The sequence below is a fragment of the Hippichthys cyanospilos genome, chromosome 2 (genome assembly GCF_059441005.1).
Source record: "Hippichthys cyanospilos isolate Australia breed blue-spotted pipefish chromosome 2, RoL_Hcya_1.0, whole genome shotgun sequence".
In the NCBI taxonomy this organism is placed as follows: Eukaryota; Metazoa; Chordata; class Actinopteri; order Syngnathiformes; family Syngnathidae; genus Hippichthys; species Hippichthys cyanospilos.
In genome coordinates this window covers 10,782,174-10,809,778 of record NC_142370.1, presented here as the reverse complement: position 1 = coordinate 10,809,778, position 27,605 = coordinate 10,782,174, and the positions used below count along the sequence as shown (strand labels likewise).

At 39.9% G+C, this 27,605-nt stretch overlaps 1 protein-coding gene across 1 annotated transcript in view; it reads left to right on the top strand.

Moving 5' to 3' along the window:
* The window catches only part of magixb (MAGI family member, X-linked b), a 60,679-nt gene that overhangs the window by 7,687 nt on the left and 25,387 nt on the right, over positions 1-27,605 (top strand). Inside the window, 4 exon segments of the mRNA XM_088407775.1 lie at positions 8,620-8,909; positions 13,808-13,924; positions 24,447-24,566; positions 27,414-27,587. Of these exon segments, the coding sequence (XP_088263901.1) occupies positions 8,620-8,909; positions 13,808-13,924; positions 24,447-24,566; positions 27,414-27,587 (701 nt within the window).

The following is a 27,605-nucleotide window of genomic DNA, read 5'->3' as shown; positions in this document are numbered from 1 at the left end:
TCATTCGTTGACCAAAGGAAAATGGGTGTCGATTTAAAAGTGGAACAAAACAATAAAGCTTGGAACATACGTTGGGTATCAGGAAAGGCTCAAAATCAGGGATGTGCCGAGTAAATCGGTACATCTAGTTACCTTTTTATAGGCAAAAGTGATTTCCAGAAATCTCCTCTCTCTGAAATGCCAGCTGTTCAAAATGTAATCATGACCACTCAAAAAGATATTGTTGGTATCCACAATGTTAACTGCAGAAATGATAGGTTTTTAGATGATAAATCTGCCTGAGGTAGAGGATTGTGATCTTTTCGGGTGTTTTACAAAAACATAGCTGTGCTCAAAGGCAAAAGTGAACTATCTACTGCCGGGGGCACCTTTGATTAGGCTGGCAAACGGAATGTGGATGGATGGGGGAGTGGGAGAAATCTGTGGAGCTGACAGGCGCTGCTCTGACCACCTGACCGGCTCACTTGTTTCATAGATACGAGTCCAGCATAACAATAGGCAGAGCTTCTGTAATAAGCTAAAATAACCTTTATTCAGTCCACAATTGAGACATTTGCAATTATTATTCAGTACAGTCCTTCTCAAATAGTGGGGCGAGCCCTGAGGCGCCATGAGCTGATGCTGGGGAAGTCCCCTAAGGAACAGGCTCAAAAGTTACCATTTAGGCTTAAAAGTTAACATTTTTTGAAAGTTTATTTATGTTGCTTTTTTGTTCATGTTAAAAAGGATACAATTTTAGGCATACTAATCATTTTTGGCTTGTTTGATGTGTTCAGCGCTTGAGACATTCTCGCATGAAATAAGTTGGATATTTCTTGTATTCCCCTATCACGAGTGTTGGTGTCTGCTTCTAAACAATGGTGCCTCCAAGAATGGCCGAGTGGACATCAGTGTTCTATTTTAAATTCATCGGGTCACTTTTGGGCTTTTCACAATTGATATGTGTGTCGTAGGCTTTTCTTCCCCTTGTGTTCTTGTTTCCCTGCTTTGGGTCCATGTTAAATTATTGCGCACCGAGATGGCAAAGTGTCTCTCACAGGGTCCTTTTTTTTTAAATGTGCTACATGGAAAATGAAGAAATTACCTGCCAAATTAAATAATGCTGAGCAGGGTTACAGAATTCAGAGATATCATTTTGCTTACTTTATTTGTGCAGTGGTGCTTTGATATACAAGAAACGTGAGTTTTTTGAGAGTGATGGGCACTATCTGCTGGTAGTGAAGGCAGGTCAACCTGCTTCACAACAAGTCGCATCTTGGTAAATTGTGAACTATTTAATGGCACACCCAGCTGAAGTTTCCTGCCATACAAAAAAGAAAATGAGAATTTCTGTGTTTCAAACAACAGCTTAGCCTTCTGAACTCAATTGCTTATTTTAAGGCTAACAAACAAGCAAAGTACCCTTGACATGGTAACGCTAGTCTTGATAGTCATGATTTTCCAAGCAAATAATAGTTGAACACATGGTGCAGCAACACATTTAGACAGATAGTCTAGCAATACTCACAGGGCATATATTATTTTTTATCCTGAGGGAAGTATGACTTATGAATGGTCATAAAAATAATTGCAGCATCACAACACACAAACTGTTTAATTGTAGACATTCTTTTTGTATGTACAGAGCAATATTGCGGACTGCTATCTTTCTTGATGAAAAGATTTAATGGACTTTTCGTCCATTTTAATGGGGATAGTTGATTTGAGACACAATTGTTTTGAGTTAAAGCATCAATGTGACACAGCTGTTATTCTCTATTGTGTGCAATTATCGCCTGGAGCTACAAGCTTTTTTTGTCTTTGAGAAGACAAATCAAATGAAAAAACAACAGATTCTAAGAATAAATTCCACAGGCTGTGCATTTTATCACTGAATGACTGTCTGAAATTTCACTGTGGAGGGTTAGGAGGGGTCACAGGCCACAGGGACGCTGACGTCCCCCTGAAGAATTTTGTTGGGGAGGAAGTCAGTGAAAAGAGATCTGTACCGGCCAGCGCTTTTCATGACCTCAAGGTCACAAATCCCGGTGGTGCATTGTTGCCGCAAGCAAACACTGACTGACTGATTGTACCGTTTCTGTTCATATTTGTGAGGTACTAAAGCAATTTATATTTTTACTTTACTACGTTGATGCAGATTAGCGCATCAACAAATTAATTTAGCTCAATGCTAATTTAGATACACGCACACATTCACTCGCACTCATGAAAGGTCACCTTTTTGGAGGAGCTTTTAGTCATGCTTCAATGTTGATTTGCCACCCTACACAATCCCCGAAGTGTTATTTTCTGTCATTGTTGCATTTCAAAGCATTCCTAGCTTTTTCTGCATTCCCACACTTGCCCCACACAGGACAGCATGAAAAACCAATGACAACAGAAGAAATTCGTACATCCCCTACACCACTTCTGTACCTCCCGTGCAAAAGAAAAATACACTCGGGACTTATCTACATCTTTTAGTTTCGCTTTAGTTCCCAAATTGAGGAGAGATTTTGCACCAAATCAGAAATGAGGAGGAGAGATTTTGTCGGCCAAGTAAACAACAACATTTCATTTATTAGTTACAACGTCTTACTGTAGAAAATGCCAAGGTGGCAAAAATGTGGGTTTGGGCGCACACAGACGGACAATCAATGTCAGTCATCCTTGGGCGGAATGTTTGTTATGAATACTTGGTTCCCATTGGGACCAATTTGATAAGATGAACACGTGTCAGTATTTTGAGATGTAAAAACGCTGTTTTGCTTTTTAATGTCACTAAAACGCCTGTTTTTGGCTCCTTCATCCACCGCGACTCTCGTGAGGACAAGTCAAAATGATGGCTGGATGGATGTTTGGTGGCCGGCGGCACTGAACCGCATCATAAAAGGGGCGTGGCAGCCACATGGTGAGAAGCACGACTCGCCAAGATGTTTTACTTCTTGGTTACAGATGTCAGTCACTATAAAACTCATATTTAAGAAGAAATTAAATGTCTAATGTACCAAATGTAATCTATATGCATATATTTAACTTTTGAAAGTGTAGAAATATCATGATTTATGTCCTTTAAGGCACAAATCTCTAAAAAGTACTCAATATATTTTTTGATAGACACTGAAGGCTTCTCTGACACGACTTCGGACAACATTTAAAAGGCACAACGGCGGTTAACGCAGCTCAAGAGATCAATGATAACATGGTCAAACAATCAAGTTCAGCAACCATGTTGTCAGAGTCGTGTTATTATTCAAGGGTATTTCGGCTGAAATAGAGAAGCAGCAGCAAGAAGTTCCCATCTCGATGTTCCCTGTCAGCCAGAAAACCCCATCAGAACCTCTAGCAGACGTCTACTCATAAATAAGTGCCTTTAGAGCTTTCGTAAAAGGGCACGAGCTTGTGCGAGTGGGAGAATGCAAAATTGGAAGGTTTTATCAAACACATTTCATACACTTTAGTATTTATGTTCGTACAATGTCCGTAAGGGGGCAAATCCTACTTTGCGTGATTCATTTATTGCAGTCCCAATTCCCTGCTGTAAATGAGGGATTACTGTGTTTTTGATGGGGTACAAAAGAAACGAAACCATTGTGAAATGTCTTTGTCATGCTCGCTTCACAAGCATTGGGATGAAATAAGTGTGTTGCATCTTGAAACGTTTTCAGTGCATTGAACAACAACGTCAATTTCTATCTTCATTTTCATCGCAATATTTTTCATACCCTCGCAGATGTCATGTTTGGACTGCGTTCTCATACCGAGGGCATCATGGGACAGTTTTCCAACAGACTGATACGTGTGCGGCCATGTCAAGACGCCTGTCCGGTTTCGGAGCGCCCTGACAGGCTACAGCTCATTAAAGTGCAATCAGACGCATGAGGTCAAAACAACAGTGCGCTCTCGTGACTCAGAGCGTGTAATGACGGCATGGGTCGCGCCGCGCAGACTGCTCAACAGGATCGGAAGAATAACCGGCACCAATCAGTGGTTTTATTTTTAGCATTTCCGTCATTACGACGGCACGGATGTTTGGAGAACTCCAAATCAGTCTTGGATTGAGCCGCGGTTTATGAGATATAAATCAAGATTTATGCACATGTGATTATAGGATTCTTGAACGTAAAGCCTTTGTTTTTACTCTCCATACATGCCATAACACAGTGATGTCTTAACCTTAGTCAGGTCCACGAATTCACACAAGGACAATGTTTTTGTTGTGCTTGTTCATGGCAGAAAAATGACAACAAAATAAATTATAATAAAGATAATTCCACTAGTTAAAAAAAAGAAATCAGAGTTTGCTTTTGAAGTGAATTCGATCAGGGTTCCAGTCTACTTGGTTGTAAATCCTTGCTTATTGTTGCTTGGGGTATTTTCACTTCAGTTTTCTCAGTTCAGCGAGTGAAATGCAAGATCAATCGGGTTCAGGTCAGGTGATTGATTTGGTTATTAGATAGCGTTCCACTATTTAGCCTTCAAAAACTGTTTGACGTCAAATCCGTTCCCAAAATGGTGCCATCCATTAAAACTAGGGTCATATAACGAGCACTGTTTTACCAAAGACGAGACCTAAAAATTAGAACACCAGATATTTATCAAACTTAACAATGTTCACCCCTTTACTCAACAATAAACGAATGAATGAATGAATGAATGAATGAATGAATGAATGAATGAACCAGTCAATCAATCAACAGAACATTTTTTTTTCCGCCAACCTCTCTTTTTCCCCCCTTTTTTTTTAAAACAGTATTGAGTTTTTGGCCAATTTGAGGTTCTAAAAAAAAATCGACCAGTCATGCAGTACCTTTTATGAAATTAAGGGAACGAAATGAAGAAACAAAGAAAAACGGTTTCTCCACAATTAAACTGTCATTTTCAAGGTACATTATCAAATTCTGTTGCCTTATGATGCGGTCGGAGTTAATTCCGCTGTAATATTGATTGATTAGACACAATAATTACAAAAAGAGAATCGCCTCAATCTAATATTGAAGGGCATTTGTTCCTACCTAAATCAAACTTATTGAACATTAAAACTACTTCTGCTATTTAAAATGTGAATTTTATTTCGTATGTACGTTTAACACGGGCAGTTCATTAGAGTGAATAGCACGTTCGCCTCACAGTTAAAGGGACCTGAGTTCAAATCCACTTCGCTCCGGCCTTACTGTGTGGAGTGTACGTGTTCTCCCCGAGCCCGCGTGCATTTTTTCCGGGTACTCCGGCTTCCTCCCACACTCAAAAAAAAAAACAAAAAAAAAAACATACTAAATTGTCCCTAGGCGTGATTGGGTGCGTGTTCATCTCTGTGTGTCCTGCACTTGGGTGGCAACCAGTTCAGGGTGTCCCCCGCCTACTGCCCGAAGCCAGCTGGGATAGGCATCAGCAAGCCTGCGACCCTTGTGAGGATAAGCGGCTCTAGAAAATGGATTGATGGATGGATGTATGTTTAACATAATTATTTTTATTTACGTACTGTTTACACTTGCGTTCAAGTACTTTTTCTTTTTGACAAACACAGCGGTCTGTTACTGCATTAGTATTTGCCAAGCTTGGACTCGTGTTGCCATGGCCAAGGTCAACCAGTCACTTCCTGCGCCAAATCCAGGCTGAGTGGCGCCTCCCCATCTCCGCGTGACCTCTGCACTCTTCTCTTTCCTCTCCTCTCATGTTACTCCTGCCAAAGATTGCATCCGTCCGGCTTTCACACCGCTCCTTCTCACTTTCATCTTTTCCTCCAAAATAGAAAAAGAGGATCTCTGTCACTCCAGCCCGTCGAGTAGACAAGATAAGATGTGCGGTGTCCTTCTCTTGCTGGTTAATGGCACTTGTTCAGCCTTCGGGACTTATGCGCTCCTCAAGTGCTGGCCTTGTTATCCTTCTCATAGGCGAGGGTCATGGCGGTCTCGCATTCGCTTAAGAGGATAGAAACATGGTGATTAAGTGATGCATAATGCATCATCTTCGGTCCTTGACGGAGGTGGTGTTGTATGAATAAGTGCGGCAGAGTTTGTATTGCCAGCTTCTGTGAAATAAAACAATACACTCTTAGGGTGATTGGCATCAACAAATGCTGATGTTTTGGACCCCATGGCATTGCTGTCAAATCTTAGATGGCACGGAACCCCTTTTTTATGTTTTATTCACCACCACTAGTCTATATGCGGCATTTCTGATAAAGATTGCAGCCAAAACCACAATTTAAAAAAAAAGTGGCAATTTGCCACTTGTTTTAAACAGAAAATAACATCACAGGTAATGACCAATCACAGTTTACCAATTGTGTTATGTCACCATTTGTTATGGGATGTTCACAAGCTGACCCATGATTGGTTCTGCGCTCTGAGCAACTGTATTGTCATTTTCAGTTGACGGAATGTAGCAAAATAGCTGCCCTCAGAGACGGATCAAAAAGGGTGGATTTTGCTGCCCTAAATTCATTATCCACAAATGTAACATTCATCAGTATGTTGTGTTTAGACTATCGGGGTTTGCATAGAATATCTTACCGGTGTTCTAACGAAAAATCTGGAGTTGCCATTCCCTGTGCAGATAAACATGGTGCCCTATTTGTAATGATCTTCTTACAGAATTTGCAGGTTTCTTCATTTTTTGTTTTGTTTTCTTGTTTTGGCTAATGCCAGTTCTTGATAGTTGTTGAAACCAAATTTTATAACTCTGCTGTTGACTGGCATGTCTGAAATAAAATGACTGTGTGTTTTAGCACTTGAGGTCCAATTATTAACTTTAAAAACATATTTTTCCTTTTGCTGTCCACTGAAAATCATAACACCTGTCCTCAAGGCTCGGGGAACAATCATTCAGGGGTCTGCTTGTGAATGTCACTTGACAACTCAGAAAACAGATGTCAGAATTCTGAGAACAAAATAAGACTGACATAATTAAAGCCAGAATTCTGAGAATGAAGCGAGAATTATGACTTTATTTTCATATCCTCACTTTAAAGTAAGAATCCAGGATCATGACATTATTCTAAGTCAGTCAGAAGTCAAAATCAATTCAGAGTTCCGAATTGTATGTCTTAAATGGACAACGTGTAAAATTTAGACCGTTTTTCATTAAAAAGGAATACATCAAATGATTACAAATGTCCAAAACTTGCAAATAAATGTTAACGACCAACAGTATGTTTTAGATATAATCGTAGGTCTACTTATCATTAAATTAAATTACATGAGTGGTTGCACTTCTCCGGAGGTGGCCATGTTTGTTATAGGTACGGACAGCAGTAGGTGCTGCATTTACCCTAATGCCCCTAAAGCTCCCACAGGCGCAAGCGAAAAATTACACAGTTATACCTTTCAGTCACAACTTTGAGAATAAGTTCACAATTTGGGGGTAAAAGTGAGCAAGCTGTCAAACATTTTTTTTGTTCTACTCTGGCTCGAATCCTCTTCCGTAGGGATGAACCTTGCATGCAGAGTTGCCCGTAAAGAAAGGTTGTTCCTTTTGAATTGATCCGCGATGCTCATTTTTCTCCGCCGCTGTCTTTAATGAACTCTCTTCTGCTTCCTGTTTCATATCAAATTCTAATTCTTTCTTGAGGAACACTTCCCAGTTGTCTCTTTGGTCAATTTTGTGCCTTCTTGTCAACATTGTGTCACACATTGTCACCTTTCCCCATGTATCAAGGAGATGCATGAATGTAGTCTACTCTTTGCAAACCCTGCCTCTGTCACATCACTGGCGCCTCAAATAAATCCGTTCAGCAACTTCCTCTCAGTGTTTTTTTTTTTCCCTTCTCACCTTTGTGATGGGAAAAAAAACATGCTTTGCAGCAACAACACAATCTCGCATGACTGTTACAGCCAGCTTTTTCCCATGTGAGCGCATCAGTGCTGCGTATTTACATGACAACACCACACAAGCCTGCAATGAGCTTGAGGTAACGTGTGTGTGCGTGTGTGCGTGTGCGTGCATGTGTGTGTGTGTGTTCAACAGCCATTGGCTGTGTTGTCATGTGTTTGTGTTCAAACATGCAGACGCAAATCCCACACTCCATGTTGGCATGGAATGAGAAACAAAGCAAGCCTTCTGAGAAATGTGTTTCTTTTTTTTTTTTTAATTGCACACTGCAAATTTTATTGATGTAGTTAGATTTATCCCACTGAGGTTTTGAGGAAACCGTTCGATCTTTAAAAGATATCAATTTTTGGATTTGAAAAGTAAATTAAAAGGCTCAACTCCCAAATTATCTTTAACACTACATTTTATTTATGGTCACTTGTTATTATTTTTGTGAATTATGCAGCAAAATGCATCAATTTTTACTTAGAACAAATTTTTATAAAGACTGTTTTTGGGCTGACATTCCATTTAGTCATATTTTAGCTGTAAAAAGATTCAAAAGTTATTTTTAATTTCTCATTTTGGGTCATTTTGTACAAGATAAGTTAAACATAATGGGTTGTTTTCCTATAAAATAACTCAGAAATTGACTGATTTTTTAAGCTTTTTAAACAGTACATTTTCCACTGATGTGAAAGAGGTTAGTGAATTCTGCTGCCTGTATTTGCAGTTTCCATGGTGCAGTTGTGATGCAATTTACACTTAAATTGTTTCACATTTTAATGACATGACACCTTGAAGTTGTTTCCTCTTCCTTTCTCACAGTTCATTTGCCATGTCTAAGATGGCCGTAAGGAAACAGCACTGGCGTTCCAGGATGCAGGATACCTTCGTCCCCCTGATGGGCTCATCGGGAGAACTCGGCGTGGCCGTCGGCGGAGGCGCAGATTACGGAGAGTTCCCTTTTGTCACGGCTGCCTCGGGGGATGGACTCACGGTGGGCGACATCATCCTGGAGATTGGTGGAACGCCGGTTTTGGGCATGACGCTAGGGGACGTACGCGGGGTCCTTAACTCCTGCCCCCATCCTGTCCGCATCAAAACCGTATCGCCAGGTATGACTGTTTTGCTCCTATCTGACCTGTATCTGATCTTTTGATGGCAGTGACACAAATCCATTTTTTTCAAATGTCTTTTTGGGTATGTGATAATAAATCTATACGTATCCGATCTTTTGACATCTTCAGCGACTTCAGTATTTCTCCGTGTACAAGTCGAGTTTTTTTTTCCCTCGTTTTCAACCCCTATATTAGGGGGGGGCGACTACATTACTCAAAACAGACCATTTTTTTCCATTTATCTGAGTTTGAATAACACCGATTAAAATGTGGAATTAGTACTATCATGTCATTTACAGGCTTAGAATTAAATATAACTGCCCTATTTTCTGCACTATAAGGCGCACCTAAAAGCCCTATTTTTTTTTAAAAAGCTGACGTTTTACCTTATCAGGTGTGCCTTATATATGAATCAATATTGAGATTGGGAGTCGTAGATGGTAATGAAGTGATAAAGTAAGCTTTACCTGTTTCTTTTGTGTGTTTACAGTTTAAGAAGGTTGCTCATATTGACAGAGTTATTATGCTATTGAGAGTTTAGCGTTATTATTTGAGTTATTATCGTTATTATCGTTAAGACTTTGAGTATTACTATATGGTGATTGAAACAGTTTTAAAATATGTCATTAATTGAGGGTGCGCTTTATAATCCGGTGCGCCTTATATATGGAAAAAGTTTTAAATATGGCATTAATTGATGGTGCGCCTTATAATAGGGTGTGCATTACAGTGTGGAAAATACGGTAATTGAATATACTGTAGTATGCATCTGTTTTAGAGCATTTGTGGAGAACGTCGAAAAATGCACTTTCGTCAGGTGCCGTCATATTACCTCTTTGTTGTCAATAACGAGACTGCGTGAATAATTTTCACTGCTGACTTTGACGCATTATGAAAAGGAAAAGCGGCTTGACTCGTCTCCTTCATCTCTTGGTTGTGCGCTTGATGGCATGGATGTTGATTTTGTTTTCGTTTCTCTGCCTCTATCCCTCTCTTGCTCTTGTTCATTGAGCACTTGCTCAGTGAGGCGAGAGAAACGTTGCTGGTACTAGCTGAAGGGAGCTAATGTACAATTGATATCACATCACAAATACTTCCAGGTGATAAAAACATTTATCACCAAATTTGTCTGTGTTGTTTGGCTTGGACAGAGTGATTGAGAAAACAGAACGAACCTCTCTAATTTTTAGCTCACTCTTCTGTACCACATGTACTGTACTGCGTAAATCTAGAAAATGTGAGTGAATCTAGAAAGTGTCAATGCTCACCGTAATTTACATTTCAGTTGCTTAGTGGGTCTAAAAATAGATGTGTAGGAAATTCAGATATTAACATGAATGTCGAGGGCCTGAATTAGGTGACTGATCTGTGGCCAGATGCACCTATTACACCTAGTTAAATCTTAAATGGATAGCACATCGATATTGCGTCATTAGCTGGCCAGTTAACACGTTTCACTAAATTGTTCAATTAAAACCCTATTAAACAGTAGATGGAAAACGCTTGGTTCATAGTCTGTCCTTTCTTTCGAAGCGGCCATCACATTGCACACTTTCCGTATAACTGTGTAAAGGTAGACCGATAGGTTTTGTTTTTTTTTTCCCCAAATTTAAATAATGAAATGCTCAAATTAGATTGAAACACAAGTACTATTTGCAAACAAAAGGTGCAAAGTGTTCCATGGGTCAGCAGAATCTTTTATAGTTAACTGAAATTTTAATTAAATAGTTCCATGTAGTTGACACAGTTTTAAAAGTACTTACTATTGGCCGTCAGATTGTCAATATTTGTCAGAATGCAAACTATCGGTGCCAACAGTCAGTCTGGTCGATAATCGGTCTATTCCTTCAACTGCTGAAAACATCCATTCGGTTCATCCCCTCACTTAAATGTTGCATTAATATGGAGTTATTTATTTGTTTTCATTTGTAGGAAATATAAAATATCCCTTATTTGGTTTTGAGTATATTTTGTGGAAAAAAGTGCATTTTCTGTTTTCATTCCCCGTTAGTTGTAGTTACCCAATCCACCACCCGCAAATATTGTGACGTTTGCAAACATCATGAAAAAGTCTACACTGCTTGAACTGTTCTGCTCCGGTGCACTTGTTTCATCACGCTGCACCCAAACAACCCATCCTCCATAATAATATTGCTCTGCACCATGACAGCTCCTCGACCTTACATGCCAAATCCGCCAATCCCTAGCATTACGATGTTTATCCACACCCATCAATTAGCGGGCATGTGTCAAGGCGATTGGCTGTCGGCGCGCCGACCCAAGGTCACGACTGAATATCCCGTGATGGGATGCGACCATGTAGTTGTCCGTCTGTGGCTAGGGACCTTGAAGAAAACAACACGGGGGCCGGCTAACGGATGCCTGGGTCGCTTGGGAACCGAGTAATACGTCAGCCGAGTGTCACCTGACCGCCGCTCCCTTGTGGCCTTGCCGCCTCGATTGATAGATGATTCGGCCGGCGCCGGGGTGTAAAACGAAGACCTTTGCTCTTGCCTCCACTGCCACGGGCGCCCAAGTCTGCCCGTCCATCCGCTGTCAGAGTGACTGCGTGTTGCGTTGACTGTGATGGATGAGCTGATGATGCCGCCTCATTCCAAAAACGACCTCCTCCTCAGTATGGAGTTTTCGTGTTGTCCCTGTGCTTGCTCGTATGTTATCTGTCAGCAATATGGCATTACGTAGTTTATTATGGTTATTGTCAAGTGACCAGAATTTTTGTTATCTCTCGTCTCACTCACATGAAGTTTATAATGCAGTAATACTGTGCAATTAGGCTCCTAAAATTTCACCTGGAAGTCAACGAATCTCGAATGGAGCTCTCCCATAGTGAACAATGTTTCAGCATGCTATTTCACATCCTCTTCTTGCCTCCCTCAGTTCCATTATAGTAGACAAATATGTAGGCGCTAATCAAGAGGCATAGCGAATAGCCAAACACTCACAACTATTTGCTTAGTAATTCTAAGGTAGTAGGGGGAAATAACGCACGGCACCACTGTGATTAAACAAGTCGGAGATTGGGCTGTGGAATGTTTAACTAATGATATTCAACTTTATTAGACTCTGAGGATGCCGAAGGTTATTTGGGGGTAATAAATGCTGATTTACCGCAGGAATGGCAAGAGTGCATTGCAGCTTTTTAATAGCTAGTATAAGCGCCATCCTTTCATGATATAGCAGTCTGAATAAACATTTCATGATTAAACACAGGCTACATTGACGGAAAAACACATTATATGTTCAATGGGATAAACCAATTCGTGGCCAATGTTTGGCGATTTGATACATCATCAACTTTTGATGTATATTCCGGTCAGTTAAAGTCAGTTACATTTGTAAACCCTACTCCATCAGATCAATTTGTCGCCTTAACCCTCTAGGCTCAAACTAAGTTTTGGTACTTTTTTTTTTTTTTTTTGAGTAAAAATATTATAAAATAAGCATAAAAATTAATTGAAGATTTAAAAATGAGCTTAACAATGAAATGGAGGGTTTGCACGAGTGGTTGGATGGGTGGGTTACAAGCAGAGATGGGAATTTCAGATCCAGAAAGTAAAAACCCTGCCCCATTTTGGTTAATTAACCTGCAGTCAAATGAGCTCATTAACATGCCAGTTAAGTGGCTAAAGCCAAAATGTGGCCGTGTTTTTCCCTTCTGGACCTGAAATTCCCATCTCTGGTTACAAGACATGTTTACAAGGTACTAACTTTTTAATTGCGGCATTTAATCCTTGTATGGTATTTTATCCAGTTATTTGATGTTCACATCAAAGGCATTTCACATTAAAGGTAAAGCACTGAAAGAAGACAGTAGAGAGCTGAAATTTCACCCAGATTGTGACATGTCAAAGTTGAAATGGCACGACCACTTAGTTATCGCACTACTAAGAGTGTGCCATCCCTTAGCTAAAATACTGGAAGAATGATGTGGAAGAAAATGGTCCAAATACTGCGCAAGGGTTAAGCAAGTTCTGCTTTAGAAATTAATAGCTGTTGTTTGTGCCAGCTATGAATTTTACCTTTATGTAAAACTCATTTAACAACATTATTTTTGTTTGAACAATTTACACCGGATTTACATTGTTTCCTAACGCCCATCCTAGTTTTTGTGTCCTCTGTCATGTCCATTTTGTTTCAGCAAGACAGCAAAGAGATTTTGCATCCCACCAAACACAGGAGACATCATTACAAAGGCCAGCGAACACAAATGAGTAGAATGGGTTTCAAGGAGTCTCATATTTCAAGTCACGAATATTTTATATAACCGAATTCACTTTCTGAACTATACAGCTGTACTGCAGCACACCGCGTTTTTTTTTTTTTTTTTTTTTAATAGTTCTCCCTGCCACCACCGGGAGCAGACGGCACGGCGTAGCAGCAGCCTGCAGGCCAAGCGCGGCGTATCAGCGTGACTGACAGCCTCGGGTGATGCGCTCACGCCATCAATAACACCAAGCGGCCTGTCATCGGAACACTCAATATGATATGAAGTGATGATAGAGAGGAAATTCGGGCCCTGGTGATTGGCTCCACCTCCCCTGGTGAAAGGCTCAGTTGTGAAGTCGGCGGCAATTAACTTGAGGAGATTGTTTGGTATGCATGAGCGAGCTGGGAAAACGCGTGCCATTCTCAGGTGCAACGCGAGGTGGGAGGGAGCGAGATGGCTACGTGTCAACACGCCGGCGTAGCTATTGAAGTACTAAATTAAACTGAGCGACTTACAAAGCGTTACAGCGCAAAACAATTTCCTCTTCATCTGTCGTCAGGTTTGATGAGATCAAACGATCTTACTAATCCCGCATCTCATCACGTGGCGTGATTTTGTGACGTGACGCTGTCTCCTCTGATGCTCATTTTCTTTGCCCTTCCCTCAGGCGCCACATTGTGCAAGGATCTCAGGTTGTATCTGAGTAAGTGCTTCACACCCGGATCAGTGGACAGCACACTTCAGCAGGTCATCCGAGAGAACCTTTACCTCCGAGCTGTACCTTGTAAGTCCCCCATCATGCCCTTCATCCTGCCTTCAATAGATGCACTGCTTTATATGCAGCACTTTTCACGAAGGCCACCGAATCAAAGAAATCAGCCTGCATTTCTGCCTAGTTTCAAATCGAGTTCTGATATTGCGCATACAGCAAAACGCATCTCTGGCAACGTACTTTATTTGTCATTAATTTATTGAAACATCATTTGAGGAACAGAGTTAAAAGTCACACAGTGACGAGTCAAAACAGAAAATATACTCAACTGGTGTTCAACCTGAAGGCATGCTGACATTAAGCAAATTACAGTGCAAGCCTCAATTAATTTTTTTATTTTTTCACGAACACTTTTCTTAATTATTGATTTTAAAGCTGTCAAAATCAATCAATTATTTAACAACTAATCAGTTATCCAATTGATTGACAACCTTTTAAATAATTGAGTAATTGTTCAGTTTCAACCCCAAGACCAGAAGCATTTTTAGGTCTTTTATTTCAAAAATAACAAAATGACATTTTCCACAAACAGTTTTCTTTTGTAAATGCTCAACAAGTGTTTGATATTAAATTCACACTGTGTATAGCAACAAACTATATTTTCTTGTCTAAAAGCAAAGCTAAATTGTTAGGAAAAAAGAAAAATGCAAAGTTATAATAAAATATGATTTACCATATTGCTTCCCATATGAGGATTCATCCTCGGACATTGCAGGTGCTATAGGTAAACATTTATATTTTAGTTCCAAGACTCGTAAATATCTTCAGTCATTTCATAAACAAGACAATGAACAGGTATGTGTGTGTTACTTCTTGTTTCCCTGGGGAGATGACTTGTTTGTTCCTGGTTCGTGTAAATGCCATTTTTAGTGGTAAATGTTATATACAGTCTATAACAAAAGTAGAACGTGCAAACTCCACACAGGAAGGCCGGAGCAAGGTGGATTTGGACTCGGGCTAACCACTGCGCCACCGAGTCGCTCCGAAACATTTCCGGTGCGATCCACATCATTCTTGAGTTAGTTTAGCAAGGAGCATGTCTTCCCAATCTTCCCTCACAGAGAAAAATTCTTATCAGAAGTTATTCTGATGTTGATTGCTTAGGAGTGATCCAAAAAAGAATAGCTTGTTCCCAGAGGCTATTTCAGTCGACATACTTTGCTTGCTCCAGGCTATGTTTTTTTTGTTTCTTTCTGTGAGCCCCTTGAGAAAGATTTGGATGCTCATAAATAAAATTACGTACAATGGCAGCCAAAGGCGACTAGTTGTAGTGCATCTGTTGCCATCCTAATCCCCTCTAATGTATGACGTCACTGGAAACGGCCAGAGGATAGAACAGATGACTTGCCCCCCCACACACGCACACACACACACACACATACACTTTTTCCTCCCCTCCGGTTTAGCATGCCAGCTTGTATTTTCCTTCCCTTGAGGTGGGCAAGACGGACCACCTCGTGTGCCAGCCATCTTAACCTTTCTGTGGAAGCACGGAGCGTCTTTTAATCCTCAGCGCGGGGACAGGAAGTAGGTCATGTGCCGCAGTAGGCCGCCGAGCATCACCCCAAACTTGCAGGAAGCTCTCCCACTACTCGTGCACACAGCTGCTTTCCAATCGGGCCAGAATGCAGAAGGGAGCCCCGGCCGACCCACCTCCGTACGGTCTACGCTTTCTTTAGTGACAACCAGGCAGGTTGAGCCCTCCCAGTAGTGAGTAGGCCTAATCCTTTGATCTGTTGACATGACACTGTAAGATTCTGTTGTTGTCATGCTGATACCACGCACGCATACTCTCCTGATCCTGACTTGGAAAGCTTGGAAAGTGTCTGGAGCACTGCTAACGAATTCCCATATTCTTGGATTCCCCTGGAGAATGAAGCTGCTGGACTTGACGTAGCAGAACTTGATGCTGAGGATTCATCACAGGCTCATTGTAACCCCCTTCGGGACCTTTTGGACTGTATGTTGCTCTTCTTTTCGTAGAATTGTCGTTTTATTTATACTCTCGAAGGGCAATCGGTGGATGAAGGATTTACCGCCGGTTCGGAATTTGAGGACATTTTTGAATTGGACAATTAGTGCAATTAATTTATTCACTGCCAACCAAGTTAGATTGACTTTTTTAATATTGCCTTCCAAAATTATTTGCTGCCTTGAAAAGTATTATGACCTTCTGCCACATTTCTGGCTTCAAACTCAAAAATATAAACAATTCGCATGTCCTACTTTTCATTTAGTTTATTTGGAAAACAAGAAGTTTTTCCAGACCCAGCCTATACATTTCTCTCTGCACTTTCTCTCCATTTATCACAGGGTGACACATAGAGTAGGAGACACATATGAGACATCTTTGGAAAGGCCAGGATGTCCTCTGCTTAGCCACACTATAGGACGTACAGTAGTAGAGTCACTGCAATGAGTCAAAAGATAGAGCGGTCTGGAATGTGAATGGATGGATGGAATGCACACTAAAGGCTGTTAGCCTCACAAGTTGCCGGATAAAGGAAAGAAAAGTATTTTGATCTCGTTTGTTTTTCTGAAAGTGTGCTTCTTGTACCTTTGTGCTATTTCAAGCGCGTCTTGTTTCTTGAAGGCTTGTCATGAGATAAAATGCTTTGATCCAGGAAATAGCATTACAAAGCCTCTGTGTATAAAAATGGAAATGAATGACAGAATTAAGCGAAGGTGTTACGCTACAAATAAACTCGAGGGGGGACGGGCCTCACAAGAGTGCTGTGAGCTGATGCTTGTCATCAAAATGCATCTTCAGATATGAGTTAAATTTCTTCCATAACGCAAATCATCTTTCCCCGTAGGAGCAAATGGAAATGCCATTAGTTTGTTCCAGTTTCCCCAGAAAACAACAAAAATGTTTCATGTTTTATTTTTTGGGGGGCAGGTAGAACAATCCAAATATCTACCAAATATCTATTTATTTATTTTTAATAAAAATGTTCCACACAACCCCACTAATTTGTTCTGGTTAGTATTGTGTTTGTGCAATGTGCATTACAAAACAGAAGAACCTTTTGGGGCCACCAGTTAATCACTTTAAAACTTTAAATTTAAGTTATTTGTTTTTTATAGACGAGAGCTTTAGTAAGCGGGAACCTTATATTGATCTATATTTAAATTTAGTAGTATCGGTGGATACCTGGCTCTATTTCAAGGTGTCAATGCTAGGCAATAGTAGCCGATACTAGCTACTCTCCTGGAACAAATTACAATTACAAAGAAGAGAATATAAATGAGAAGAATAGAAACTTACCATTCATTTAATGATCATTGATTAATCAAAGAAAAGGCTGTATTGGACCAGGAATGGCTTTTTTTTTTTGGAATGATCTGTCATTTTTGGGCGGAATATATATATATATATATATATATATATATATATATATGTATCAAAAGTACTTGTGATATTGGTAATTGGTGACAGTGACTGCTCACAATTTGAGTACTTATAGTGGTATTGCTCTTCAAAAAGTGGTGTTGAACATCTCTGTTCATATTTGTTAATTCATTATTTTTGACTGTATGTTTTTATTTCCGCCTGGCTAAATAAAGGCTATTTAACAAATGCAGCGCCAAACTGTAAACGGTTAAAATATGGCCTTCTGTTTTAAGTCTTTTTTTTTTTCTCCCAACCAAAAAGGCTTTGCACTGGTTTGGTGGTACCTGGCTCTAAACATAAGGTCACAATAGAATATAAAGAACTCAAAAGTTTGTGTAACGTGATTTTATGCTGCATTTGAATCGATTGTGCTGCTCCTTTCCGGCGTTTCCGCCTTGGCCAGAGGGGGACAGTATTAAATAGTCACGCAGACACAAAGCAATGAGTGACTGACTCACTAACTTTGCATTCATTTTCCGTCCGCGACCTCCTGAACGTTTGCCTCCACATCACTGCCATGTGTACGTGTGTGCCCTCGACATATTTCGACGCAAAGTCATTGTCTGCGGGCCCCGGGCGTCTTGGCTCGCTGTCGTCAAAGACCTGCCTAATTACAGTCAGAGATAAGAATCACCATTGAGTTATTTTTGTATTCTGGCTCTGTCGTCAGAATAGAGAAAGCCAGCGAGCGTCTGTGGCCTTTTCAACTGCGGCGTTCGTCATTTGCGGTTTGCGTGCGGAAATCTTGATGGACAGCTTTGTCTGCTGGTTGAGACGGACTTTGTTGTAATTACCTCGTCAATCTCTATCACTGCTGTCCCCGAGGATAAGCGCGCGGCATCCGCAAAGACGATCAGGGGACGAGGAAGATGTCAATAATCCATCCGGAAAGTCTCACCGCACTCCCCTCATCCCGTCTGCACTGACACGCCAGATATATCTTTTCGGCGGGCGCATAGATAATGAGTGGCAGACTTGCGCCGTATCAGCTGGAGACGTCCCGAGGCGAGAAGGAGAATCATTCACATGTCAGATGTTGTCATGGGGTTTTGTTGTTGAATTTGAACCCTTTCGTACTGTTTGGGGCAAAGTTGACCCATTTTGACATTTGACAGCGATAAAAATACACTTTTTTTTCACTCTGAGATCTGTTGACTTGTCAAGCGAACGATAGGTGAAAAACAAAAATGACACTTTCTCCTTTAAACATTGATTAAGGATCAGATGTCCATTTATCTGTCACATTGGCTGTACATTTTATAAAGATCTGTAGTATAGTATGTATATTGAACAACTTTTCAGGTTGCGTAATGTTTTTTTTTTTTTTTTTAAACAACTTTCTCTCAGCAAGACAACAAAGTTAACTGCATCACACCCAAATATGAGACATCGATGAAAAGGCCAGGATGTCCTCTATTGTGAACACTAGGACCTAGAAAGGTAGCTCCAATGACTCCAACGATATGGACCAAAAACAAAAGTCCACTTAACTGGACACAAATAAATAAGCTGATTCGCAGGATTTATACATCTTTGTTGTATAATTCTCACAAACGAGTCCAGGGAGCTCTCAGTGTTGTCAGCAAGTATTAAAAAGTGAAATGAAAACTTAAATAAGTAAATAACTCCCTGTTGTATAGAGACAAACATACTTACAAATACCTTAGGGCAGTTCGGAGTGTCCAGTTCACCCACCATTCAATGTTTTGAGTATTGTGGGACGAAACTGGCGTACCCGGAGAAAACCTACAAAGGCACAGGGGAAACATCCAAATTCTGAGCTGGAATCGAACCCGGGATGGCTAAACTGTGACAAATTACTCAGTCATCAACTGTGCCGTCACCTATAGATTTTTACAGTGAAAAAAAAAAAAAACCCTCCCAAACTGAAATGTTTGAATTTCAATGATCTGTGCTTTCATTTCAAGAAAATAAAAAGATTCAGTTTTCCCAACACTGCAGAATTTAATATAAAGTTAACTGACAAATAAACAAATAATACTCCGGAGTTAACAACATTTTAAATTGATTTATAGTCGGCCGTTCAGATTTGTAAAAAAAAAAAAAAAAAAAAAAGATACCTGTCAAAATTCAGAATATCGCACCAATAATCGGAACCACCGTAATTGGTCCATCCTTAGTCAAAGTGAGTTAATGCAGCATGGGAATTTGTTTTTTTGATGGCGCGAGCAAGGACGTGCAGTCGTTTACCTCGGAAGAGCACAAAACAACCTTGACGCAAGCACAAGCGGCAAAAGTCAAAACATGATAATTAGTGGAAGTATCAGCAGGTGGATCAAGGAAGAGTGTTAATAAGCCCGAAGGCAGATGCAGATAAAGGACGCCTTGTCTCGCACATGTCCTCAGACATCTTGTTCTCCCATCTCTTCACATTTCAGACTTCACCTTGAGACGCTCCTCTGAAAGAATATTGCAGAGCTTTGGACTTGAACTAGTGGAGAAAAAATGTGACTACATATTTGACCTACTGTGCTCACACAAATACAAGTTCATCATATGTAAGCACAATTTACTTATTTTGTGGGCACAAATTACTGTTCCAGCACGAGAAGTGAGGGTACAAATTTTGATTTTTGTGGGCGCAAACAAGCATTCAGTATTTTGTGCACATTGTAACTGCCTAGTTGGTGGCCGTGTGTATTTTGTGTGCCCATTATACCTTTTTTCATGGGGGCATATTATTATTCTGTGCCCATGTTCTACCTACTATACTACTACTTCTGTGAATGCCATACCTATTTTCAGAGATGAGCAGTTGGTCGATACTGATGGACTGCTGAATAAAAAAATATTTTTAAGTATAATGGACTAAGACTGATGGACTAGATTTTATTCATTGTGCAGTCCTAAAGTCAAAAGTGATTTTGGAATTAAGTATTAAGAGATTCTTGTGTTATTTTGCTTTTTAAATATGATTTGAATGATTGAATCGCTTGCACATAGTTAACCAAAGCATTCTGACGGTTCTAGTGCGCTCACGGCATTCAAGTAATCACTGAGGACATTACAAAGTGACAATCTCACTCTGGTTGGCTTTTAGCCGGAAATTGCAAGGTAGAAGTTTTTAAACTCCCCCCCAAAAATGCCCTAACTTTGCTTTTCACTTGTAGCACTTGTTCAAACGTGTATATTGTTTTATGCAACCCTCTCTATGAATGGTTTTGGAAAGAATGACTCTCTAAGTTCATGGCATTCAAATAGCCTGATGTATATGTCTCCTAGTGGGCAGTATACTGCATATTTTGCCGACACATTTGCCATTAATGGTTGGCTGGCGAAAAGACAGACCGATGAATATAGTTTGGGTAAAATTACAAAAATGACGGACAGACAACAATGGAAGGGAGTATTATTTTTTCAATGACTGTATATGTTTATTTGGAACAGCCTTAATCCACACATTATACAATAAAACAAAACAGAGCACAATCCAGATTTTTGCTAAAATTGATGAGTGTCCAAACGTTCGTGTGAGTCAGGCGTATTAATTGGTCCATCAAAAGACGTGTTAGTCCTTAAATCATAGACATAGATCTCCTGGCATGTCTGCTTTTCTTTGCCAGCCAGTTCCCCTCATCACTGTTTGAGTATCGCCTCCAAATCAACTATCCGACAGGGGTAGGCAAAGTAATACCTTGACCTGCCTGACGTAACGTTGTGCCATGTGCTCCCAATCTCTTGTTGACAATTGAAATTGTTATGGAGATCAAAACCAGAACTATATACAGAACAAGAGGGAGCGGGACGGTCTGTCCAACAGCGCTGCTAAAAAAGATGAAACCCACAAGAATTGACCACTGACTGCCAAACTTGACATGTGTGCGAAATCCATGGGTTCTCCAACCTCTCTAATTTGCCCATCAGTCCCTTATCTGCTATTGTGGCTTGAATGGGAAATTGAGTCGACAACCCCACCTCAAACATTTTCCACGTGGCTACATATGTGTCATGATACCAATATCGGATTGGTATTATTTGAGGTTCTTTGTAATAGTTCCTCAGGTAAGGGAGACTCAAACCTCCAGCCTTCTTTGGACGCTGAAGTGTGGCAAACCTTATTCTCGGCTTTTGGCCATGCCAAATGAACCTTGAAATCAGTTGGTCCCATTCTCTTAATTGATTGGCATCCACTTCCACAAATAGATTCCTAAATAGGTACAGCAATCTTAGGAGAACGTTCATCTGTGCTGCATTTATCCTCCAACTGAGGCTCAAAAAGGGCATTAAGTTCCACCGGGCAATTTCCTAGCAAGTGAGCCAGAAATAAAACAGATTGTGTTAAAAGACCTGTCTTCTGGAGTTCCTAAATAAAATGGACCCAGAAATACCTCTACAAATGTAGTTACAAAGTTGGTAGGGGCTTTTTCAGCCCAAAATGCTTTGCACTGGTTAGGGAGTACTGAAAAAAATAGTGAAAAAAATATGATAAGTATTAATTTACTCTACTGCAAGGCATAATGTATACTACCCTGAGTTTGTTTTCTTTGTATTTGGCTTGTTGTGTGTTTTACTCTGCTGCCATGTCAGGATTGTAAATAAGAATATATTCCCCTTTGTCTTACTTGGATAAATAAAGCTTAACTTGTAATACAAAAGGCTAACATTAACACTTGACAAAAGGAATGTATCAAGTTTAAATATGTGATCAAAACTAGGCCATCAATCAAAATTGATTTTTTTTTTTTTTTTTTTTTTAAATGTCAGTACACCCTTCTTGTCAAAAGTCCCAGATGGAGAGCACAGTCATCAACAAACCAAAACTTTTGTGCCGTTGAGCTCCCGGTGATACGGGCAATTCATTTAGCAAGGCCTTTTGATTTTGCCGGATCAATAGGAATTGAATTAAATATTAATGAGGCACCGTGAAAGTCTTTCTCTTGCCATCGTAAAGAAGAGAGCGCTCTGGTGATCGATGATCTGTCGTCACAATTGATTCTCTGTGACCTTGGTCTAAAAGCGAGCAAGAAACAACAACCTTTGGGGTAAGGCGCTAAAACAAACTGTTTATGGTGCCGACAACTGGACAAATCCTCTTAAAAAAAAAATCTTGTTCATTTATAACTGCACCTCGTCTACACCTCATCCGACCTCTCAAAAAAGTCTTTGGTTTCCCAGGAGAAAATCACCTTGAGCTTGAAAAATCACCTTGAAAAATCCCTATTCTCCCACGGGAGAGCCCGGCAGCCAATAAAAGTGATGAATGCGACAGTCGGCGTGCAGCAAGTGACAACTTGGCAATGCTTGGGACACACAAAAATTAGTGACCATCATTTATCTGACCACTCGTACTGGTGCTATTTTTACGTGGCAACAAGAACGACTGCACATGCTGTAAATTCATAGCTCTGACCGCAAAAGTTATATGTAAGGATTTTTACAGAATATTTAAAAAAAAAAAAAACCTGGAACATATTACATCACAGTCTTTTAAATGGGGAGAGGGAATGAAGTACACCGAGTCAAAAGCTTGGAAATGCCTTAATTCAATGTTTGTATTTATTTCACTTCAATGTAAATTAATTATGTGGTCTTTCTAAGGGATCTTTTACTAAAGTTAAAATGTTTTTCAAACCAAAATGTGATTTTAAATTCTTCATAATAAGCACCTTTTGCGCAGATAACAGCTTTGCAAATTTGGATATTTTTTCAATCGACTTATGGTTTGAATCAGCTTTTTCCAGTGATGGACCCCCGTGCAATATTTTTTCAGCCAAGTACCGCCTCACCAGTGCACAGCATTTAAAAAAAAAAAGAAAAAAAAAAGAATGCTGTGCCATCTGTGTCTGATTTATTAAACTTTCAAACTACATTTGTAATGGCATCTATTGGCGTATTTCATTCAACATGTACAAAAAAATCCTCTGTTTTATATCTGCCTTGTTTGCTGGAAAATTGTGTCACTAAGAATGGAATACACACATCTTTATAAATCTTAACAAAATAAAGGCATCCAACATTTTGCTAGTAGGCTACCGTATTTTCCGCACTATTGGCGCACCTAAAAGCCTTAAAAAAAATTTTAAAAAGCTGATGGTGCGCCTTATAATCAGGTGGGCCTTATATATGGATCAATATTGAGTTTGGGATTCATAGATGGGGAATGAAGTGATAAAGTAAGCTTTACCTGTTTCTTTTGTGTGTTTACAGTTGAACAAGGTTGGTCATATTGACATTCAGTTATTATGCTGTTGAGAGTTTAGAGTTATTATTTGAGTTATTATTGTTATTACTTTGAGTATTACTATATTGTGATTGAAAACGTTTTAAAATATGTCATTAATTGAGGGTGCGCCTTATAGTCCGGTGCGCCTTATAGTGTGGAAAATCAGATAGTCACTTTAGTAATGTAATTTAGCAATAAGTTGCTTCCTCTTCTTAATTTGCTCTCGACTTCAAAAAATAAATGAATTGTTCTTATTATGCAATTAAAAAGCATTTAGTTAGCCTTCGGAAACTCTGGTAAAATCTCCCATAACCCTTGCAGTGCCTTCATGAGTTCAAACGGATTTTTGATTAATGCCAGCGGTAGGAAATGAATGAAGTCATTAGCAAATATTATAAACATGTCTTGATAAGCACCCATCAAGCATTCTGCCACTTGTTCAAAAGCGTCGTCACACTAATGGTCAATTTTAAAAAACTCTCCCCAGGAGAGTCCCAATTGTCAATCTTATCTTGATCTTCATCAAACAAATCCCCCGTTTTTTCACTACCCAGTGTCGGCGAGTATGCACCAGTGGAGGAGAATTTTTGAAGACGATCGATGTCAAACATATCTGAATCCTACGATTGGACTGTCAGTGAGAAGCAATGTATCGGAATATGTTGAAGAATCTTTTCAATAGCCTCGTCTTCGTTTACCTTTCCAAACTTGAGAGCCGTTTTCAAGCCAGTCATGCAGGCATTTGTTTCAAGCATGGTCTTGGGACTATTTATAGCTTGCTGAATTGCCGTTTAGCTTAAACACTGAGTTCAGTTACTCTGTGTTGATTTATGACCTGCACATAAAAAGCACACTCCTTGATTAATTGACGTATCATCCACTTAAGAGCTTACAGCATTTCCGGCCTTGTTGCTTTGCTGTTCGACTTGGTAATTTATGTTGTCTTCCATTCTCAGGTACGACCAGACCGCCTAGAGTGGGGGAGAGCCCTGGGACGGACTATAACTTTGTCTCCATTGAGGAGTTTTTTTCCCTGGAGGAGTCGGGAGCGCTGCTGGAGAGCGGCAAATTTAAAGGTAGTCGCCGAGCGCTTTATTACACAGTGGCAAGCGTCATTAATCGTGCCTCTAATTGCTTCACGTCAGCGTGAAACAGCGTAAATATTTTTAATTTACAACATTGTGTTTAGAACCTCTGCTTGACAATTCTCAGGGTTGTGATTTAAATCTCTGTTAAAAAAAAAAAACCCACAACTGTGCAACTTGACTTCATTTTTGTGAATTTTTTTTTGTTTTTTGCCAATAACCACTCAATTGCACTCACAAGCATTACAAAAATTGAGAACACAACTTAAAAATGAATATCCATTTAATGATCTATTAATTTGCAGATCTGAAAGGGTTTGGCATTCATATTTCTCTTGACCATATTTTGGATCAACTCAATAAAGAATTAACTGTGAAAACATGTTCATACACGTTTCATTTTTATAAAATAAAAGGGCACACTCATCCATGACTGATGGGCGCTTCCTTTGCAGATAAATGCCAAAAAAAATAAAACAAACAAAAAAGAGGAACTTAGAATTGACATAGACTGGGTTTTCATATGTCACTGTATTCTTCACCAAGTGGCCAGTGTCGGAATTGGTAAGTCACACCCATGACGGACCAGCAAGAATTTGTAGAAATTCAAAGTGATGACGAAAGACTGATTGAATTAAAACGATAGACTGGTGGACTGACAATGAAGGGGGCCCAAGGCGCTGATGAATGATGATTAATGGACCGGCATAAATTTGTTCGGGATAAATAGGGTATAATTAGAAAAAATAACTTTTGTAAATATGTCTATAATTAGCACTTTGAGTACACGTGCCCAAAGCCAGCTGAGATAGGCTCCAGCAGGCCTGCGGCCCTTGTGAGGATCGGCGGCTCTAGAACTGTATTCTATGGTTGAATATGTCCATATCAAAGTGGAACACTCTCAAAGTCCATATTTGACAAATAATCCAATCCACCCATAATTTAAATTATTAAGATGAAAAAAAAATGCCCACGGACCAAAAAAAGGACCTTCAATCTGAAAGTACATGCCTGCCTTGTATATGCGTGTATGAAACAACGCTAGCATCAGCTGAGTGACTTTATCATCGACTGATAGGAAAAAGATTCCCAGTCATGATGTCTTAAAAGAGAGACATTGCATTCTAATGTCCTTTGGTAGCTCAATTGGCAAATGCCCCACGGGTTCCACTTTTGGTTCAGCTCAGTGTGCTGCGTATGATTAAAACGGCTGCATGTATTAGCATCCATAATTTATGAGCATTTAATAGCAGCAATAAACGATGTGGGCCTTACCCGCCTCACATGAAATTGACAGACGCACGTGGCTCATGCTAAGCAGTCCAAGCGAGCGTCACTTCGCGTCAGGTCGCCCCGGGTTGAAATTTGGCATCAACAGGGGACTTTGTCTTCAGCAGCTGAAACAGATACCGAGAACTCACTGTAATAATATCATAATGTAATTATGTAAACGTAGTCTGTTACTCTTGTGTAAATTAAAAAAAAGGAGGGGGAGAAAAACAAGTCAGAAGTCACAAGTCGTAACCTTTCGAATCCATGCATGGAACGAAAATCATATAGAGTCCTTTTGATTTTTCAAGCAGTTTAAAGTCATTCTTGGCTTAAGGAAGGGAGAAATCAAGTCATCCCAACTGGCTCAGTGGCAGCCATTTTGCACTCAATAGCTGTACATAATTCCAGTTTATACTGTACGTTAGTCCAGTGGTTCTCAAACGGTGGTAGTGAAGACACTTCAGGGTTTCACAGAGTTTTATACTGTAGGTAGCTGCAAATCTATTTCAGTGCTTTTTATTGCCGTTACGGAAGGAGTAAATTTTGACTAAATAAGAGCAAGTTAAGTGGCCCATGAAGCAACTTATTGCTGAATTGTGTTTTAGTCAATTCTTTGCAAAACCTTTTCTGGCTTCATTTTGTTAGACTTTTTTATGGATGTGCATTACCATAAACCATTAGTGACACAATTTTATGGCAAATGAGCCAGAAGAAAACACATGACGTGGATAAAACTACAAATGTTGTTTCAGGGTTCATTAAATCAGACTCACGTGGCACAGCACTCTGATTTCAAATCGTTTTTTTCCATTCCAAAATGTTTTGCTCTGCTTAGTGTACCCCCTAACTTAGCCCTTAATCTATTTCATACATTGCAAGTAAGCACTACCACATTTTATTTACAATAAAAGATCCCCAAAACACTCTGTATTTTATATTACAGTGGTTCTCAGTGGATCTTGTAACATCTTCTGTTTTCATTTCTGGTCGGCCTGTCGAAAAATTGCATGACTAAGGGCAATACATGTTCGTACAAACCTTAACAAAGTAAAGGCATCGATATTTTGTAAAGTAGTCACTATTCACAATGCAGCAATAAGTTGTGATGTTTGAATTAATTTGCTTTTATTTTGAAAAGAAAACTGTACTGTTCCTGTCACTGCACTGCCCTGTTACAAAGCTTCAAACTAGAATTCTAGACAGAAGCGGAAGCCATGTTAAATCTTACAATCCTCCTAAAATGTTTTCATGTATCCTCAGTGGTACTCATACCCCCATTTGACAATTGCTGGTAAATTACAATACAGTGTATTCTCACCGTAGAAGTGATCCGCATTGAAATGGAAAACAAACAGCGCTTTGGCAGAGAATACATCTTCCCCCCCAAAAAAGAAAATCCATTTGAAGTTTTACTGTTACTTAAATCAACCTAGAGAATTTAAGGTTTTGCATTTAACCATACAACAAATAACTTTTGTCTGCCAAAAGTCTGATTGTGTCATTCTAAAAGAACAAATGACTATGCTCTCTCTTTTCAGTGTGCGCTTCTCTTTGTGTTTGTCTCAGGGAATTACTACGGCACTCCGCGCCCTGTTCACATCAGCTCAGAGACCCCCCCAATCACTTACCAGGAACACCGCAACCTGCTCCGAAAGTTCCGCACGCGCAGCAAGTCACTTAACAACCTGGAGAAGGCTGCGGCTCAAGCCGAGCGTAGCGACGATGATTTGGGCCTTCCGGGCAAGTATCGACATAACG